The 19991-nt window shown below is 40.8% G+C and overlaps 1 protein-coding gene across 1 annotated transcript in view; it reads left to right on the forward strand.

The window, feature by feature from the left end:
- Nucleotides 1-19991, forward strand: part of STRC (stereocilin) — a 74285-nt gene that overhangs the window by 46032 nt on the left and 8262 nt on the right. Inside the window, exons 14-22 of the mRNA XM_073623524.1 lie at nucleotides 68-159; nucleotides 3356-3491; nucleotides 6162-6361; nucleotides 9410-9500; nucleotides 12718-12892; nucleotides 17363-17532; nucleotides 18730-18885; nucleotides 19052-19194; nucleotides 19289-19437. Coding sequence (XP_073479625.1) covers nucleotides 68-159; nucleotides 3356-3491; nucleotides 6162-6361; nucleotides 9410-9500; nucleotides 12718-12892; nucleotides 17363-17532; nucleotides 18730-18885; nucleotides 19052-19194; nucleotides 19289-19437 — 1312 coding nt within the window. The remainder of the gene's footprint in view (nucleotides 1-67; nucleotides 160-3355; nucleotides 3492-6161; nucleotides 6362-9409; nucleotides 9501-12717; nucleotides 12893-17362; nucleotides 17533-18729; nucleotides 18886-19051; nucleotides 19195-19288; nucleotides 19438-19991) is intronic.

The following is a 19991-nucleotide window of genomic DNA, read 5'->3' on the forward strand; positions in this document are numbered from 1 at the left end:
CAATAATACAATTATGGTTCATTGATGTGGTTTCAGGTTTTTGAATATATGTATTCATGTTTCCTAGAGGAAGTGTATCTTAGAGGAAATCGAGAAGCGGCCTGAGCTAACCTGGGAAGACACAGGCTGGATGGGCCCTGAGTTTGTCACAGATCTCCCGTAAGACTTCTTATATTACTTTGCTATATCTTTTTTCTATAAACACTTTTCTTTTCATCTTGGATGGATTGGATGGAATGGTGAAAACACTTGTCAGGCTTTTTTCATCTTTGCCAGTTAAGGGCATCTTTCCTTCACTATCTATTCTTTAGACACAGCAGAAAGTGAGGGGAAATTTCTCTAAAGTGAAGGAAAAGACAGTTATCATAGGAACAATTGTCCCCATTGGAAGATTTCCCCTCTAGTCTTGCTCTGAAGGCAACTCAAATACGGTATTTGGCTTCTTTCTCACTTTCAATCATCGTGACACTGGTCACCAGGACAAATCGAGAAAGTGTATCTGCTTATTAGGGACACAGACCGCAATGAAAAAACCGACAGAGGTTTTGATACTCTCCACTCAATCCAAAAGTTAAAAAAGTTTGACTTTAGATACATCGTAATACCTATAGTGGGTGTATTTTCAATAGAGAACCTATGGGCCAGTGTCCAGGGCAGCGGGGTTATAATGTGGAACAGCAAGCCTCAAAATGCATAAATTGGGGTGTTGAGAGGAGTCAGAAAGTTCTTTATCGTTCATAAAATCTACACTATTTCTCCTTTCACTTGCTTGGTGGTCTTTATGGTTAAATATAATTACTATGCATATAAAGCAGTACATTTTATATCTCCGAAAGCGCATGCTAAAAGTAGATGCTGCTCAAATTATCACTTAACACAATGGGCAGAGCTCATACAATAGGGTGTCATCATTTAGGTGTACCGAGACAGCATGATGTCCAAACACATCCCTGTACCCATACAAAGTGACTGGCATCTCAGAGCCGGGATATTATGGTCATATTTAATAAAATATTACACCAGGAATAATGATATAGGCAGAGTGCAATTACCCACAGTAACCAGACAGGTTTAATTTTATTGAATTAAGAGCTGGTTCGCACCACATGCGTTCCAGTGCTTTTTTTTTCCTGCATTCAAAATGTGTAGGAAGTAGGTTACATGGTTTTCAATGGCATAGTTCACATCAGTGCTTGCAGTTCCTGTGTGTTCCAGTTCCAGAAAAAAAAAGTAGAGCATGCTGCATTTTTCCTGCATAGAGCTGTACTGGAACGCAGTAAAATGCATCAAAAACATACTGGACACCCACATCCATTGAAACGCCTCATTTACTTTATATTACCCGCGAAAATCACTATAGCGGGAGCATGGAAGACACCCTTAGTATCTTTTAGATGACTTAAACACAAAATATCATGGAATATGATACATGGAAAAATTGCTAGTATTATCAATGACCGAAGTGCTCTGTTTGAATGAACTTAGGAACTCTGGGCGTCATATATCCACATACCTTTGTCCTTGACTCCAGGTGCTATGCGGACACCAGGCTCCTCACCTCCTAATATAGCTACATCTCTGTCCTAGTTCTCTCTTTGTTTCGGGGATTCATTTCCCATATCATTACTCCTTTTACTTTTTTCTGTCTCTCCCCTCCTTATTCTTCGCAACTCCTAGTAACACTCTCTCGAGGTTCAACTATGATGAATTATTGTTATACTGTTATTGGTGACTAATTGCATTACATGTGATTCCAGATTAATAAGAGAACCCTTCTCCTTCGTTTTATGATATTCACTACACATGTCAGATTCTCTAAAGTGCAATTAGCATTTTTCATCTCTTTGGCTTGGTATAATTATTTCTTTGGTTGTTTTTTTTTTTTTTGGTCTTGGAACATACATGTCACTGTCACTATAATCTTGCATTGTAAACAATAAAAATTTATTGAACGTAAAAAAAAAAAAAAACCATACCGGACAATGGAAAAAAAGCATCTTGAACGCATTAAAAATGCACATGCAGAAACGCATCAAAAATATGCATGCACAAACGCATCTGGAATGGATCTGGAGCACAATTCTTGTGGCGTGAACTAGCCCTAAGAACACTAAAAAATATATTCTCATTTGTCTTTTTTTAGGAAAATTTTTTGTCACCTTTCTTCAGGCGAGGCATCCCATTCTAAAATGTAAAACACTTAAATGCTACTTATCAATAGGGATGGTCCGATGTTCGAATCGAACGTAAGTTCAACTCATATATCGGGTGTTCGTTTGTCCGCAAACAAACCGAACATATGGGGCGTGCGCGGCAAATTTGAGCGTCCCATAATGCACTGCGAGATCGCAGTGCATTGATGGTAGCTGCTTTGTCCAATCACAGTGTGATCTGTCCATGCCACACACTATATAAGGCTGGTAATGCAGCAGCCGTATGTAGTATGATACGTGGAGGAGATTGAGAGAACTTGAGCTAAATTAGGCAGGTTAGTTTGTGGCGTGCAGGCAGTTTAGTGTATATATATATATATATATATATATATATATATATATATATATATATATATATATATACAGTGCAGTCAGTGTAGAATATATATACAGTGCAGGCAGTCTAGTATATATATATTGCCGTGGGGTACCCCCCAAAATCCATACCAGACCCCTATCCAAGCAAGCAGCCTGGCAGGCCAAGAAAGGGGAGGGACGAGCGAGTGCCCCTCCCCTCCTAAGCCATACCAGACCGCTTGCCCTCAACATGGGGAGGGTGCTTTGGGGTCCTCCGAAAAGCACCTTGTGGAACCCTGAGGGAACCGAAGTGGCACCCTAGTTCAGAACATGCAGATATTATTACTGAGGACATCTTTCATACTTGTGCCTGTTCAGCCACAGTGTTACAAAACTGTGTATTTATTCTTCCAGCTGGTATGATTGGGGATACATGCTCATTTCTGTATTAATTTAATGCAAACTCCCTCCAGCAGATTGGAGAATTAGAATCTGGCCAATCATGCAAATTGTAGATTATTCAATAATTGCAGTTTTAAAGTAAAGGTCATTCTGTTGGTATATATTAAATCAACCTCTACCTAAGTATTTCATATTTTATTATCCTAAGTGCATTGTGTGGCAAATACAAAGCTTTACAATAAAATATTTGAGAACAAGCTCGCTATACTGTAGGCATACTTCAAAAATATAGAGTAATTAATCTTGATGTTTTCAAATGTTTAATATTTTATATAATTTTTTGAAAGTGTGTTTATTTATATAATTATGATTTTGTAGAAAGGACAGTCTTGCATTATGCATCAAGACAACATGATCTCACTTTATGTCATTGTTTTTTCCAGGCTGAAGCTGATTGACAGACTTTCCAATGACTCACTGAAGTTGTTCCTGGAATATGCCCATAAATATCCAAAAGCATTCATGGAACTCCCACTGTACAAAAAATCTGTATTGGCTCAAAGAGCACTATATGCCTTGGTAAGGAGAACCAAAGTCATTGACAGTTTTTACTTATCATGTATATTAACCTACTATCAGGGCCATATTTAGTATTTATGAATGGCGTACCCTTTAATGCAGGCTCTAGAGGTGTAACTGTGGCCATAGCAATACTAAATCAGAAAGATACACAGGACAACTTTTTCTTGCTGATAAAGCTAATGGCAGGCATGTTGGCATGTTTAATGTTTTGTGCATAGGTGTGCACAGCCTACTGCAGTAGGGTGTGCACCCCAAAGCTCAAATACATATGAACGCCACCTGCTGTCACAGGGAGGAGGCTCTGATGGTGGGAGACAGTTGATTGAAAGCATATTACGTTACATCCTAAGTATAGGTGTAATGTACAGTTAAACCTAGCCTTTAATATAAGGGGAGCATTTACACTGGCCACTGGCACCCCAACCACCCACCTGGTGCCACTCCTGGATAATGCTAATGCACATGGGGTAATAAGTGTGTGCCCAGGCACATCCGGCACACCCTGTGCGCACGCCTATGGTTTTGTGGTAGTCCGATCCTCTTAACCCTATTCTTAACTCTTAATCTAACATCAATTAGGCACTTCCCCTCTGGAGCAATTTTGTAATTTTTGTTAAAATCTTCATTTTTAGCTAGATGATTTTTTTAAATCCCCAGAACGTTATATATTTTCTAAAAACTGAGGCCCTGTAGAATAAAAACATGGTAGCCACACTTTGAAATGCTGCACAATTTTTTTCACAACTGTTCATCAAACCTATATACTTTACGTGCACACAAACACAATATAATCGCCGCTTTTTGGGTTTTTTTTAAATACAGGATGAGTGTGGGTTGCATAAATAGATTCTAAATGTGTCAGATCTAAAAACTTTGTATGCCTGCAAAAAACGACGGTAGCCAAAATGATCAATAGGCAATGTTTTAAATGCCTTCAGAGCTCATCAGTTTAGAGTTAAGTGTAAATGAAGAACCTAAACTTTTTTTTTTATCTCACTGGCATGCACAGGGATACGTGGATAAGTGTTGCACAATTATTTTTTATATACTCATGCGTTTGTGTTCGGATGTTTGTACATGGGGCGACAAGGTGCTTATAATTATTTTTATTTTTTATTTATTTTATTAGATTTTACATGTTTTCCACTTTTTTTTATCATTTAACTATTTTGCCATCACAAGGGGTCTAACAAGCCTCCTATGAGATAGCATTACGCAGATGACAGGTAATAATTTATGAAAACATGATGCTCCGCAATGGATAAATAAACAGTGTAACAGTCCCTTCAGCTTCCCAAATCTCAGTTCAGATGTCATCAAACTCATGAAAAGATGGGGTACGCTTACCGGAACTGTTGGATTCTACTGCCGTAAGCATAGAATCAATCGAGCTGTGTGCCACCCTGGGCAAGTGAGTGTGGTGGTTGAGGGCAGATGGCACCTCTATGAGGCCTGGATGTTACCTCTGGATACACGGGAAATGGCTGAAAACCTGGTTCCAAGGTTGAAGATGTTTTCTCAGTTCCCGAAAGTATATGGAAAAGAAAAGGGATATACTTTCCATATACTTTCGGGAACTGAGAAAACATCTTCAACCTTGGAACCAGGTTTTCATCCATTTCCCGTGTATCCAGAGGTGACATCCAGGCCTCATAGAGGTGCCATCTGCCCTCAACCACCACACTCACTTGCCCAGGGTGGCACACAGCTCGACTGATTACATGCTTACGGCAGTAGAATCCAACAGTTCCGGTAAGCGTACCCCATCTTTTCATGAGTTTGATGACATCTGAACTGAGATTTGGGAAGCTGAAGGGACTGTTACACTGTTTATTTATCCATTGCGGATCATCATGTTTTCTCTGACTACACGTCACTATTGGGACACTGGTCTATGATTACAGAGACATTCTGTTCTTATGACACATGTGTTTTTTCGCGCTACAATTTATTGAACACAAGTACACATTTTAGTCACATGGTTTGTAGCAGCTTTTTGTTTTACTTTTCAGGTAGTGCATTAATCATTCTTTTTCCATGAATAATTTATGAAAACAGATGTTCCCTAAGCTCCTCCCACTCGCCATCCTGATGTCATCTCTTGTGGTCCCAGGAGGAGTGGGAGAGCCTTGGGAACCACTGACGGGGAGCACTGGCCTGGGGCCTGGCACCTGTGAATTCATGATTCATGTAAATGTGATTGGGCAGGTCTACAGTCTCCCGGATTACTTTTACAGTAAAGCCAGGAGCTGACGGGTAAAAACATGAACAACCTTGTGGCTGCTACTTCAGCTGTTAACTTGTTTTCCCTATTCAAACTTTGGACGTACCAGATATGTCCAAAGTGCTAGAGAGGCTAATATGGACACATAACTTTGTGATCACAAGAGCTACGCACCCTTTAGCCCTTGTTTTCCCTGCTCCGAGATCAGAATAAAAATAATTTGTGAATTGGGTGCCGAATGTCAGGATCTTTAAGATAAACCTCACATGTGATAAAATCAATAATTATAGCTGCCCAGTTTTCATATATGAGTACCCTAATGTTTATACTGTATATGCTGCTGTATTTATCAGAGGGAAGGTAAACTTGCCACATTAAGTTTAAGTCGTAAGTATTGGTCACTGTGTGAGTTTCTGCTTCTTCTAATATTACTATTATTTCAGCAAATCCCAGGGAACGGAATGATAACTGCAGAAGAAATGGATCTGTTGGGTCCTCTGTTTGGGTTCATTGGAGAAGAAAACTTTTCTGGCATACATAGGAAACACTTGCTCCTCCACCTTGATGAGCTGAAGATGTACTGTGTGTCCGAGGAATTCAGTAGACATCTGGGGCTGATCCTAGTAGAAGATGACATGCTGGGGTATACAAAATACAATTCTGCATATGTGATACGTGGTTTACCTGTCCCATTGTACGGTTACTTACCAAACTCACAAATCAAAATTAGCCAATTTTTGGAAAATTATTTATAAAGCTGGGAATGGTCAATTTTATCAGTTTAGAACATTCATGTCATTACAAAGCCTATTTGACATTCATCCATGTCTACAGCCATTTGCCAAATACTTTGATTCCTATTCTTTTTTTTTTAAACTCTTTTCATTGTCAAAGATGTAACGATTGGTACAATATCCATGACGCTCAACATGAGCATATTCAAAAATAAGGCTTTTCCCATAGCATGAGTACAGTTGAGTTCAATACATGCACAACGTAATATGCCATAACAGTCCCAATACTTATTTTCGGCCTTCCTAGATAAGAACAATGTTTCTCTTAACATGGTTCTGGTATATCTCAGCCAATGCTCTTTGTCTAAAATACCCTGAAAACACACCTTCGGGGTACATGGTACAGGCATTGATAAAATTGTTGATTCCTATTCTTAAATAGGAAATCCAACTCTAGGTAACATTTTATTTTTAATATAGCAAATCATTTCTCTTCCATACGAATTTAATCAGTGATTAACCAATCATTATTCAGTGATTGGTGGCTATTGGAGACCAACGTGGCTCATCACAGCTCACACAGTCACAGTACCACAGAGGGCATGGTTTTGAAATTTGTTGTTTGGTCCTAGGAAAAATGATAAATGTGGAAAAAATGCAGATCAGTGTAAGCAATGCAATCCCTTTTTTATAAATATGCCTATTAGTGTCATCATGACTAATATAAAATTAACCACTGGCCGACCAGCCACTGCCGATAAACGGCAGTAGGTCAGCTCTATTGCGCAAATTGCCGTACCAGTACAGCGCTTCATGTAATAGATACGGCGCCGGAGCTGATGCGCGTGGCCGGCGGCCGCGATATTCGCCGGCCACTCAAGGACGCTCCACAGAGAGGCAGAACGGGGATCTGTCAATGTTAACAAACAGATCCCCGTTCTGTCAGGGAAGTAGAGAGAGATCATCTGTTCCTAATGATCAGGAACAGCGATCTCTCTGTACTCCAAGTCAGTCCGTCCCCCTGACAGTTAGAAACACCTCCCTTGGGAACACAGTTAACCCCTTGATCGCCCCCCTAGTGATTCCCTGCCAGTGTCATTTATACAGTAATTAGTACATTTTTATAGCACTGATCGCTGTATAAATGTCACTGGTTCCAAAAAAGTGTCAAAAGTGTCCGATCTGTCCGCCGCAATGCCGCAGTCCCTCTAAAAAATGCTGATGACTGCCATTACTAGTAAAAAAAAATAATATTAATAGAAATGCCATAAATCTTTTCCCTATTTTGTAGACGCTATAACTTTTGTGCAAACCAATCAATATACGCTTATTGCGATATTTTTTTACCAAAAATATGTAGAAGAATACATATTGGCCTAAACTGATGAAGAAATTTTTTTTTTACATTTTTTTTTTTTGCATATTTATTATAGTAAAAAAAAATGTTGCTCTTATTTTGTTTTTAGTGCAAAAATAAAAACCACAGAGGTGATCAAATACCACCAAAAGAAAGCCCTATTTGTGCGAAAAAAAACAACATAAATTTTGTTTGGGTACAATGTCGCACGACCATGCAATTGTCAGTTACAGCAACGCAGTGCCGTATCGCAAAAAATGGCCTGGTCATTAAGGGGGTAAATCTTTCTGGGGCTGAAGTGGTTAAAGCATTTTTTAATTTTGTTTCTTGTATTTCCGTCTGGTGATCTGGCCAGTAAGTCTGCTGTTTTTCAGCAGAAAAGTTCTATTGCAGTTACAGGGATGAGATAGACCATTTAGCACTGACAAATGTATTTAAAGGATAAGTTCACCTTTTGAAAAAAAAGTATAAATCCACATCTTTTTGCAGGTTAAAAAAAAATGTGCATTTATTATTTATTTTTATAGTGGGAGGTTGGAAAACATTGCACTCACAATCGGGAGATCGTGGGTGCAGTGCAGGGCTCTTGCAGACTCTGGTTGTAATCTGTTTGGCCATGCAAAGGTTGCCAGACCTTTTTCTATTTTTCTATTTTCTATTCTAGATTTCTATTCACAGAACTCTTTTGTTCTTTGCAGAGTGTGACAGAGAGTGGAGGGAGAAGATCCCCCACCGCCTGTCACAACGGTGAGTGGTGCGGGGGTCGGTGGATTTGTAATATGTTACATCCTTAAACAGGGTGTAACGTTACAAAAGGTGAACTTGTTCTTAAAAATTATCAGCTTTATTTTTATTATGTAAAACTTTTATCCCAAAAGGAAAAAAACAAAACTTTTTGCTGTAACCAATTAAAAGTATTATAAAGTATTAGCTGGAGTTCAGCTTCAATATGTTACTCTATTTATATCTGCTAGTATTTCAAACACTCCCCTCCCCCCAGACTGTCAATGCTGCTGTCCAATTCTGCCTCCTGTGCTCATTCATCCAGGGTAGTGTCTGTATAATACAGGTGATGTGTTACTGGCCAGATCACCAGGGGAAAGCAGAGGGTAAAAGCCTAAGGGCCCTTTCACACGGACGTCTCCGTGTACGGGCTCCGCCTTGCTCAGCGGGGGATCGCTCCGTCGATCCTCGCTGAGCTGGCGGATGACAGGTCTGTCTTTGCACACTGTTCTCCTCTATGGGGTATCGAATGAAGACGGACTGTAGAGTCCGGTTTCATCCCATTCGCAAACAGATGGAAAAGTAGGGTTTTCCTCCGTCACACTTTAGCGGATCGGAGCAGGTCGGATGTCAGTGGACATTGTCACCACTGACATCCGTCGTGCCACAGACCTGTATGGAGCGTCCGTTCAGGTCCGCCTGAAAAACTGACAGGCGTGAAAGCGGCCTAAAACAGAATACAAATACAGCCACCACATCTAATGATTGGTAAGCTGCAATATATTTCATTTTTAGTTTTGGGTTTAATACCGCTTTATGTTGGTTCTCATACCAGTCAATTAAATTGTATCATTTTGATTGTTTGTTGATTGTTTAGACATCCTACTAAGTGGACACACAAACACATAGAACAAATTGGGAGACTGATCTTTCATCTTACCGCAGAAAATCTCAATTCTATACCCAAGGTAAGAATCTGCACATATCGTGTCTGAATAAGTGATCTAAAATGAAAGCCCCTACAGCTAGACCTGTTGATCTTCTTTTATTATCCGTTTTTCTTTTGATTTAAAGTGGAGCAATTATTTATGGTTTTAGGTGGAGTGAGACAGGGCTCAATGCTGTATTGGAGCATTACTGTCAACCATGATCTGAGGCTGGGAGGAGAATTATAGACATATTGCTTTAAAGTATAAAAAGCAGAGGGTGCAATCAGCGGAAAAATAACAACAACCCCCCCCCCCCCCTTTGTATGCAACACTAAGGAGTTTTCACAAAAAATCCAAAATAGTAAATGTTTAAAATATATAAGTGCAACGCAAACATAAATTCCAAAACGTTGGTGAACAACAAGTCCCAGAATATAATTTTCAATAAAATGATGAGAAAAAGTCCAGATAGTTGGTGGACAACAAGTCCTAGAAAGACTTCACCAGTGATGATAAATCCACATAAGGTGACAGTCCCTCCTGAGCTAACAGGTAGTCATGCAAGCGGATCCCAATATATCAAATGGGTTGAAGGGGATCACACACTTATCTCCAGAATCCTCAGAACCAAATGCGGACGTCAGACCTGGGTTATGAGTGTAATGCCGTGTACACAGGGCCGGACTTTTCGACCGAACTGGTCCTACGGAACAAATCCGTCGGACAATTCGAACGCGTGTGGGCTTCATCGGACCTGCAGCGGACCTTTTCGGTCGAAAATCAGACGGACTTTACATTTAATGTTTCAAATCTTTCCGACGGACTCGAGTCCGGTCGAAAAATCCGTTCGTCTGTATGCTAGTCCGACGGACGAAAACCGACACTAGGGCAGCTATTGGCTACTGGCTATCAACTTCCATATTTTAATCTGGTCATACGTCATCACATACAAATTTGACGGACTTTGATGTGATTGTGTGTAGACAAGTCCGATTCGACGGAAGTCCGTCGGAAGTCCGTCGAGAGTCCGTCGAAAAGTCCGACGTGATTCAGTCCGTCGAAAGTCTGGTCGTTTGTTCACGGCATAAGACACTCATCCTCACAACATTTATAAAGTCAGTGAATCCAATAGAAAGAAAGAGAGGGGGGGCCAAGGATGACGCTATAAGCCCACTTGACCCTGGTGTGTGATGAAACCAGCCTCCCAAGGACTCCAACCATATAACCTTGCTATAAAGAACCACTTAGATTTTTCCTTAGAATATATAAAGAACCCTGCATGGAATGAGGAAATTCGACCCTCCACCAGACCTGAGCATGTTCTTTCCATCTAGCACTTTAAAACTGTTTCTGATACAGGTCCACTTCTATCTGTTAATCCATTCTTTGAAATAGACTATAAATAAATAAAATACAAACACCTTTAAAACTGGACTCCAGCATAAAACTTTTTCAAACTTTGGGTCCCTTAAGCCGGCCATAGACAGTTCGAAACTCAGCAGGAACCAGCCAAGATTGGAACCATGTATGGGCAGGTTAAATGAACCCAAGTTGATTCACCGGTCCAGCCTGCCAGATTTTACATGTGATTATTGCAAATGGCTGTTATAGCCACTAGCAATAATCACTGTGTTCTCCCAGGATGGGACGCGGTCTGTGTGTGGTTGCAGGAAAGAAATTCTCTCTGTCTATGGCCAGCCTTAAGTGAGTTTACAGGGTCTGTCAGGTTTTTATTGCTGCCTTTGACAGGGACACTATTCCCTTATTTTCAGCCCTGGTGACCACAAGGGAAGTGAGACATTAAGAACACTGATATCACAAAGCACCAGAGGTTCTAATGGTTCCCTTGTACTAAATGTGCTTTTATTGCAGTCTACAGTGGATATAAAAAAGTCTACACACCCCTGTTAAAATGTCAGGTTTCTGTGATGTAAAAAAATTAGACAAAGAGAAATAATTTCAGAACTTTTTCCACCTTTGATGTGACCTATAAACTGTACAACAGTTGAACAATAAACTGAAATCTTTTAGGTGGAGGGAAGTAAAAATAAAAAACAAAAATAATATGGTTGCATAAGTGTGCACACCCTTACACTAATATTGTGTTGAAGCACCTTTTGATTTTATTACAGCACTCAGTCTTTTTGGGTATGAGTCTATCAGCATGGCACGTCTTGACTTGGCAATATTTGTCCACTCTTCTTCGCAAAAACACTCCAAATCTGTCATATTGCGAGGGCATCTCCTGTGCACAGCCCTCTTCAGATCACCCCACAGATTTTCAATCGGATTCAGGTCTGGGCTCTGGCTGGGCCATTCCAAAAGTTTAATCTTCTTCTGGTGAAGCCATTCCTTTGTTGATTTGGATGTATGCTTAGGGTCGTTGTCATGCTGAAAGATGAAGTTCCTCGTCCTCAGCTTTCTAGCAGAAGCCTGAAGGTTTTGTGTCAATATTGACTGGTATTTGGAACGGTTCATAATTCCCTCTACCTTCACTAAGGCCCCTGTTCCAGCTGAAAAAAATGGCCCCAAAGCATGATGCTGCCACCACCATGCTTCACGGTGGGTATGGTGTTCTTTTGGTGATGTGCAGTGTTGTTTTTGCACCAAACATATCTTTTGGAATTATGACCAAAAAGTTCAACCTTGGTTTCATCAGACCATAACACATTTTCCCACATGCTTTTGGGAGACTTCAGATGTGTTTTTGCAAAATTTGGTTTGGCCCCTGAAGCGTGTTCTGATTGGTCACAGCACCCTGGATGGTTGACAGCTTCTTGACAGCTTCCTGACAGCTCCTTGACAGATCAAGTCACTTGTGATGGCTTGCTTGCTTGGAATCCTGCCCCGGCTTCACTCTACTCCTGTCAGTGGCTCTGGTGTGGACTGGATTGGGAACGGATGACTTTTACATTGGGCTTGTTTCACCAGCGATGTCTTTCAGTGCATAAGCTTCGTATTTTAACTTTCGACTAATAAAAACCTGCTACACTATTGGTGGCTTGGCACCTCTTTCCCCATCCCTTTTCTCTCTTGCTGGGTTTTAAGGAAGCCCTAGGTTTAATGTCAATCAAAATATCCCCTCATTTTGGGGTTAATTAGATGTACAGTAAATTCATGGTTAACAAAAGGTATCTGGATCACAGATAGTACAATAAGAAAACATTGTCCCACCTATGTATTACTTTTGTTGAATCAGCAATATGCCTTGTATATGTAAGCTGGCATGAGTATGTTTACATTGGCTTGTGTCTAGGATTTGCTTGGACAAGATATTCTGGAATGGCTTCTGGAGAGTCAGAGAGTATGGGAAGACAGTGAGATCGGAATTATTTGCACAAAACAAAACTCTCACATTCAGGCCAGAGCAAGGAAGATCAAAAATCTCTTGGCATCCGCCTTGACTAAGAATGGTTTTCGCACCAACAGAGGTAAGACACAAAAGTATGAGCTCTTCTACTAAGCTTTAGTTTTACTATAATTTTATTTTTCTTATGTAGAATCTTTACCATCTGAGACAAAACATGCATATCTTTAGGTGCTTTATCTTGGTCCAGGTCTGATGCTGAACAGAAATGCAAAGATCCCCATGTCTGTAGCTTTCATTTAATTTGATGGTAAACATAGGCTGTAATGCAGGTGGCGTGCAGTTTAGTGGTATCCCATAAGGCAGAAGAACAGTGGTGTAAGGGGCCATGGAAATAAGCCAATATGATCTACTGGGTGTAGTGGACTGGACAAGGCATATATCCATGTACATCAAAGTATGTTATAGGACAGTGGTGTCTAAATTGCGACCTGGTGGCCAGACCCTTTGCTTGCCTTAATTCAGCCCTTGGGGCATTATTCCATCCACTGACACCAACAATGGGGCAAATTCCTCCCACTGACACCAATGATGGGGCACTATGCCTCCCACTGACACCAATTTTGGGGCACTGTTCCTCCCACTGACACCCAATGATGGGGCACTATTCCTGCCACTAACACCAACAATAAGGCACTTTTCCTTCCACTGACACTAACGATAAGGCACTATTCCTTCCAAGGACACCCATGATGGGGCACTATTCCCCCCCACTGACACCAATGACGAGGCACTATTCCTCCCACTGACACAGATGATAAGGCACTTTTCTCCCCACTGACACCAACGATAAGCCACTATTCCTCCCAATTACACCAATTATGGGGCACTATTCCTCCCAATTACACCAATGATGAGGCACTATTCCTCCCACTGACATCATTGATGAGGCACAATTTCTTTCATTGACACCAACCCTGGGGTACTACTCACCCCATAAAAAAATGGGGCATTGTTTGCTCCCAGTAATGCCAGGACATTTTCTACACCCACTGGCCACTGTCCAGTCCCCCAAAAGTCTGAAGGACCATAAACTGGCCCTTTGCTTAGAAAGTTTGGCAACCTCTTTTATAGGAGAATGCTGCAGATGTTGGCAACACAGGCTGCTTCTGCACTCTTTGTACATTCTAAATGTGTCTTCACTCTTAACTGTTAGTTGAATCTGTTGAGAGGAGAGCATGAGCATCCTCAGGGCTGTCTTTTGTCTTTGCCTTGTCTGTGATTTTCATAGGCAGGATATCAAAGTGTAATTGTTGATAGAAGATTAGCCAGTATTAGGGGTTTGATAGTCACAACTTCTGGCCCCACGTAGCTGTGAAATTTTATCTTGTACCACTTATCAAAAGTTTGCTTAAAAAATCTAAATGAAAGCAAGATATCTGTTTGAACACAATGCCGAACTAGTGGCTGAGGAGTCACCTCAACTTTCACTTTCCTGATAAGTGCTTTGTTTTTGTAAAAACTTTGAATGTCAATTCCCTATCAATCCAACAAATTAAATTCAAAATACTAACAACATCTTACAAAGCCATCCACAACTTGGCCCCCAGCTACATCACTGACCTAGTCTCAAAATACCAACCTAATCATTTTCTTTGTTCCTCCCAAGACCTCCTGCTCTCTAGCTCCCTTGTCACCTCATCCCATGCTCGCCTCCAAAACTTTTTCCGTGCCTCTCCCATCCTATGAAACTTCCTACCCTAATCTCTATACAGAGAAGCCTATCCTGTCCCCACCTAACAACTGCACTTTTGTTTTCTCCATCAGCTCATCCCCAACAATTATTACCTTTTGTATTACTTGACCCTCCCTTTTAGATTGTAAGCTCTAAAAGAGCAGGGCCCTCTGATTCCTCCTGTTTTGAATTGTACTGTAACTGTACTGTCTGCCCTCATGTTGTAAAATGTTACACAAACTTTTGGCAGTACTGTGCAAAGCATAAATGAGAACACCCGCACAGATTTGTCAGAAAACCTTTACTTTCCTTTTAGAATCAACATTATCTTTGGGATACTATACTACAAAATACTCCCACAAATGCGGGCCATTGATTGCAACCAAGTATTGTTAATTTGCACACACAAAAAAGTATTTTTCCTAACAAATTAATTCAAGACCATGTTGCAAAAATGAATACACCCAACGAAAGTCTTGGGCGCAAAGCTAAATTTTAGACAACAAAATCCTAATTAACAAGAATTCAACTACAGGTGAGTTTAATTATTCATTAAACAGGTGTCCAGCAGACAGTTGATTATAAAAGGGCGTTACTTAAAGCGGGGGTCCACCTATCTATCGTTTTTTTTTTTTGGAGTTCATTTACAAACTTTTCTTCTCATGATTATCTACTCACATGTTCTGTGTAATAAGTCTGCCTGTGTCCGATTTCGTTGTAAAGAATAACTTATAAAATTCACTGAAGGCGGTTTCCATCTTCATTGTGGGCATTTGAAGCCCACAAGCATGTATTTCCTGGATGCGGTGAATGCTGTGCTCCCAGCATTCACCGAGATGTTGTGATGACGCTGTTGCACAATGCATGCTGGGAAGCCTGAGACTAGCTCCCAGGGGACTGTGGGAGGTCTGGGAGAGGCTAGAAACACGCCTACTCCCATGGGAGGAAAACCAGGAAGTGCTAAGAAGATTAGAAAAAAAAGGTAATTACGGCGATTTAATTTTTTTTACACAGCATGTCAGCATCTAGGCAAGGAAGAGAATGCATAGAGATAATGTTCAAAATTTGGGTGGAACCCCGCTTTAATAAAGAAAACCTCTTCCCATTTCATGTTGTCAGCAATGGCACCACATGGAAGAGAAATGTCACAAGGCCTGTGAAAGAAAATAATGTCCTTATACAAGAAAGGTGAAGGCTACAAGAAGATCAGAAAAGCTTTACTTATCCGTAAGAATACTGTAGCAAAAGTGATACAAAAATTTAACTAAGATGGAACTGCAACCATCTCACAGAGATGTCTAGGCCGTCCATGGAAGTTAACACCTTGACAGGAGCGTCTTCTGATGAGAAGGGTTGAAGAAAATCACCATGCAAGTTCACTGCAGTTAGCTAAAGAAGTAGAAAGCCAAACTGGGGTGATTGTTTCCCATGACACAATACGGTGTACACTGCAGAGGAATGGCATGCATGGGTGTCGTCCACAAAGGAAGCTTCTCCTAAAGCCCATGCAAAAAAAGCCAGCCAAGAATTTGCCTGGGCCCATGCTGAAAAAGAAGACGTCTACTGGGACTCTGTACTCTGGAGTGATGAGAGACCAAAATAAATGTTTTTGGAACTGAGGGCTTCAAAACTGTATATCATCGCAAAGGTGAGGAGTACAAAGAAAAATGCATGGTGCCTACAGTGAAACATGGTGGTGGCAGTGTCCTTATGTGGGGCTGCATGAGTGCTGCTGGTGTCGGGGAGCTGCATTTCATTGCTGGTATCATGAATTTATAGATGTTCTGCTCTAAATTGAAAGAGAAGATGCTACCATCACTCTGTGGTGATGGTCTAAAACACATATCTAAGGCCACTGTTGCGTTTCTAAAGAAGAACAGGGTGAAAGTGATTCAGTGGCCAAGTATGTCTCCTGATCTGAAACCAATTAGGGAACACCTATGGGGAATTCTGAAGAGACAAGTTGAGCATCACTCTCCATCCAGCATCCAGGCTCTAAAAGTGGTCATTCTTGAAAAATGGAAAAAAGATAGATGTTGCAATATGTCGCCAACTTGTTCATTCCATGCCTAGAAGGCTTGGTGCTGTCCTTACAAATCATGGAGGTCATACAAAATACTACTGTAGATGTAGTAGTTTTTGTTGTGGGGTGTATTTATTTTTGCATCAACTAATTTGAGTAAAACTGAAGATTTTGTAATCTAAGTTATATTATTAACCTTACTTTCATGTAATGAGCTAAACAAATGTTCTATAAAATTCAATTTTGTCAAAATTTTTAAAATTGTTCTTGTGTTATTTGAGATATTGATTAAAATCTTACTTTTCAAAAGGGGTGTACTCATTTATGCTGAGCACTGTATAAAAATCCTGAATAATATTTAACAACACCTCCTGGCTTCCTTTTCAATGGGCTTTAATTCCCAGGAGGTGACCGGTCATGTGACCACTGCAATTAGCACTCACATCGGTCTCATGATGGGCTCCCGATCAGAAGCCGTCTTCAAGAGCTGTCAGTGACAGTTCAGTCATTGTGTTGGAAGTGCGCAGTAAGCATGCTCAGCACACAACCTCAAACCTCACGCCACCATGGATGAATATGTTTGGTGGCTGCGTGTTAAAGCCCACTTTACTGCCGTATATAGGCTTTGGCAGTTGAGTTTAAAGCCATTATTTTCAAAGACTTTTTTAAGGATATATTGCATTTTTATGTAGCTGACTTCCATTTGTTGCACGTGGATGTTGCTCATAAACTGAGGTGGGTTGGTGATGTGTGGTGTTAGGAGGGGACATGGGTTTAATTTTCCTGTGAAGCATAATGGTTAATGCGTTAATATGATGTTGCTTTTATTTCTGCAGAGCCAATTCCTAGTTGTTCGGACATGAGAGTAACATTTCCCTCAGCATGGAATGCAGTTCAAATTAGTGGCATGTCGCTGTCCGATTTTGAAGGCTGTCTAAATATAATCACTGAAGATGATGATCTTTCAGTTGACCAGGCAAAGGCTGCTTTGGGAAAAGTGAAGCAGGTAAAATATGAAACCGCTTTGAATTATCTACAAGCCTTGATCTAATATCATGTTGGGCAAAATTTGAACAAGGGAATATAAATAGAAACAAAAATGTTCAAAAGCTTATTTAGCACTTCATCTGTAGATTAGACCTAAATCAAAGAAACACAGGGGGATATTTACTAACACTGGTGTACACAGAATCTGGTGCATTTGTGTATACTTACCAATCAAAGAATAAAAGATAAAAAAGCTGCGCTAAATAAATGATCAGTCAAAAAATATGAATATTAACTGTGCATCAGAAAAAATGAGGGAAATAAATATTCCATATGACCCAATGATATATTAATATGACAACACAGTACTGATATAACGTGCATACTCAAAAACAATAAAAAACTAAAAGAGCTCTGTAAGTGTCCAATTTATTCCTAATGGATCGCCGAACAAGTATTCCACTAGATAAATGATGATTCCTCTGCCCTCCGTAGTGACATTAAACACGACACCCAAGAAGATGTGACAGGGTACAACAGGAAAGATCCTCCACCAATGAAAATACTGCCGCTTACCAGCTTGTTTGATCCCTTGTTTAAGGAGATCGTATATGCCTGTGGCTTATTCCCCAGCCCCGGGTGTCTGTGCTTAGATAGCAGGATGTTTCCAAATACTCCACTCAAGACAGCAAGATGTTTCCAAATACTCCACTCAAGGTATCCACAGTGTAGATGTTCCACTCAAGGTATCCACAGTGTAAATGATGTACATTCATTCCCCATGTAAGGATAGAAAAGCTTCCATAGTGTAATTCTTTAAAAACATTTATTATCTTAAAAAGCAACAATATTGCACTTACAAACTTGCCGTAGGTATAAAAGCATAATTCAAATAGTACTTGAGCCAGCCGCCTCTCAATTACTGCCCATTGCTTCCGAGACAAGCGTGGTTCGTGGTGATGTCAGCGCGCCGCTCCTCCCTACGCCGTTTCGCCACAGATGACGTCTTCCAGGGGCACGTGCCCCCTTATTGTCAAAGCTTAATAGAACAAGCTGAAGTGAAAAGCTGATTGGTTACTATGCACAGCTGCACCATATTCTGTGTTCACCAGTTTTAGTAAATCTCCCCCATAGCGTTGTTGCACTTTTCCTTTATTTGGAGGAATGGATGGCTCATGTTTTAAAATTGCTCCATTGATTGGTGTTTGCATTGCAGTTGTTTGGACCAGTGAAGAGTATGAGTCTGGTGCACATTCTGCAGATGGGGCAACTCATCACTCACATGGCTGAAAAAGATTTAAATGAGATTGATACATCGGATTGGACAGTTGTGTCTTTTCTGGGCAGAATGAACAGCTGGGCCCCTAAACAGGTCTGACATTAAAAAAACTGTTTTATGATGTTTAAAAAAGAAAATGTTTTTTTGTGATAGATTTATGATGAAGGATCTTGTGCTTTTGTTTGTTACTCTCCTCCAATTATCAGACTTCTCTGCATCTGACAGTGAACATCCTCATAATTTGAGCTTTTATCTACAGATGAAGACTTTAGTGTTCAACATCCTCAGAGAGCACAAGAAAGGGGCATCAGACCTAGATCTGATGGAAATAACAGCTCTTGGACATCTGCTGTGTGGTCTCGGAGTACAGGAACTCAAACAAATGAATATTCAGGAGTTCAGGTCAGTTTGCTTGATGTATGTCATAGTAGGTCTTGTTTGATTAAATGTTCCATATTACATTGTAACACATCATATCCATGTTTGTTTCTTGCAGCCAGGCAGCTGTATTCGTGGGAACCCTGAAACTAAAGTGCTTTGAAGCTCAGCTAGAAACCTTAGCAGATCTAATAACATCCAGCTCAGCATTCGGTGTGGTGAGCCGATGGGGCCCTGAGATCTTCACAGAGATTGGAACACTTGCAGGTGAATCATTTTTATTAGCATGAGTGCCCTTTAGCTGTTTTTATTCAAGGGCCTTCCTATAAAAAAAAAATAGCTGTGTGACTTTCTAAAGCATTTGCACAACTCAGAGGTGTAACTATAACCTTCAGGGCTGCAGTGCAAGACACCATGAAGAGCCCCTGACCCGTAGTATGATGGGGGGTATTGTGAAAGGATGGGGGGCAGTGTGACGGGGGAAGTATGACAGGGTATTTTGACAGGAGGAGGGCAGTGTGACCAAAGAAGGGTATCTGGAAAGTGTGACCGGAGGGGGAGTGTGATAAGAGGGAGCACTGTGACAAGAAGGGGACAGTGTGACAAGAAGGGGCAGTATGATCGGGGCAGTGTGACAGGAGGGGGCAGTATGACGAAGGGCAGTATGATGGGGGGGCAGACTAACAGGGGGACAGTATGACAGGGGGGCAGTGTGACAGGGGGATATGGTGACAAGAGGGGGCAGTGTGACAGGAAATGGATACCCAGGAACTATGACAGGAGGAGAGCAGTGTAATGAGGGAGCACTGTGAAAGGAGGAG

This window comes from Aquarana catesbeiana, linkage group LG03 (genome assembly GCF_042186555.1).
Source record: "Aquarana catesbeiana isolate 2022-GZ linkage group LG03, ASM4218655v1, whole genome shotgun sequence".
NCBI classification, from domain to species: Eukaryota; Metazoa; Chordata; class Amphibia; order Anura; family Ranidae; genus Aquarana; species Aquarana catesbeiana.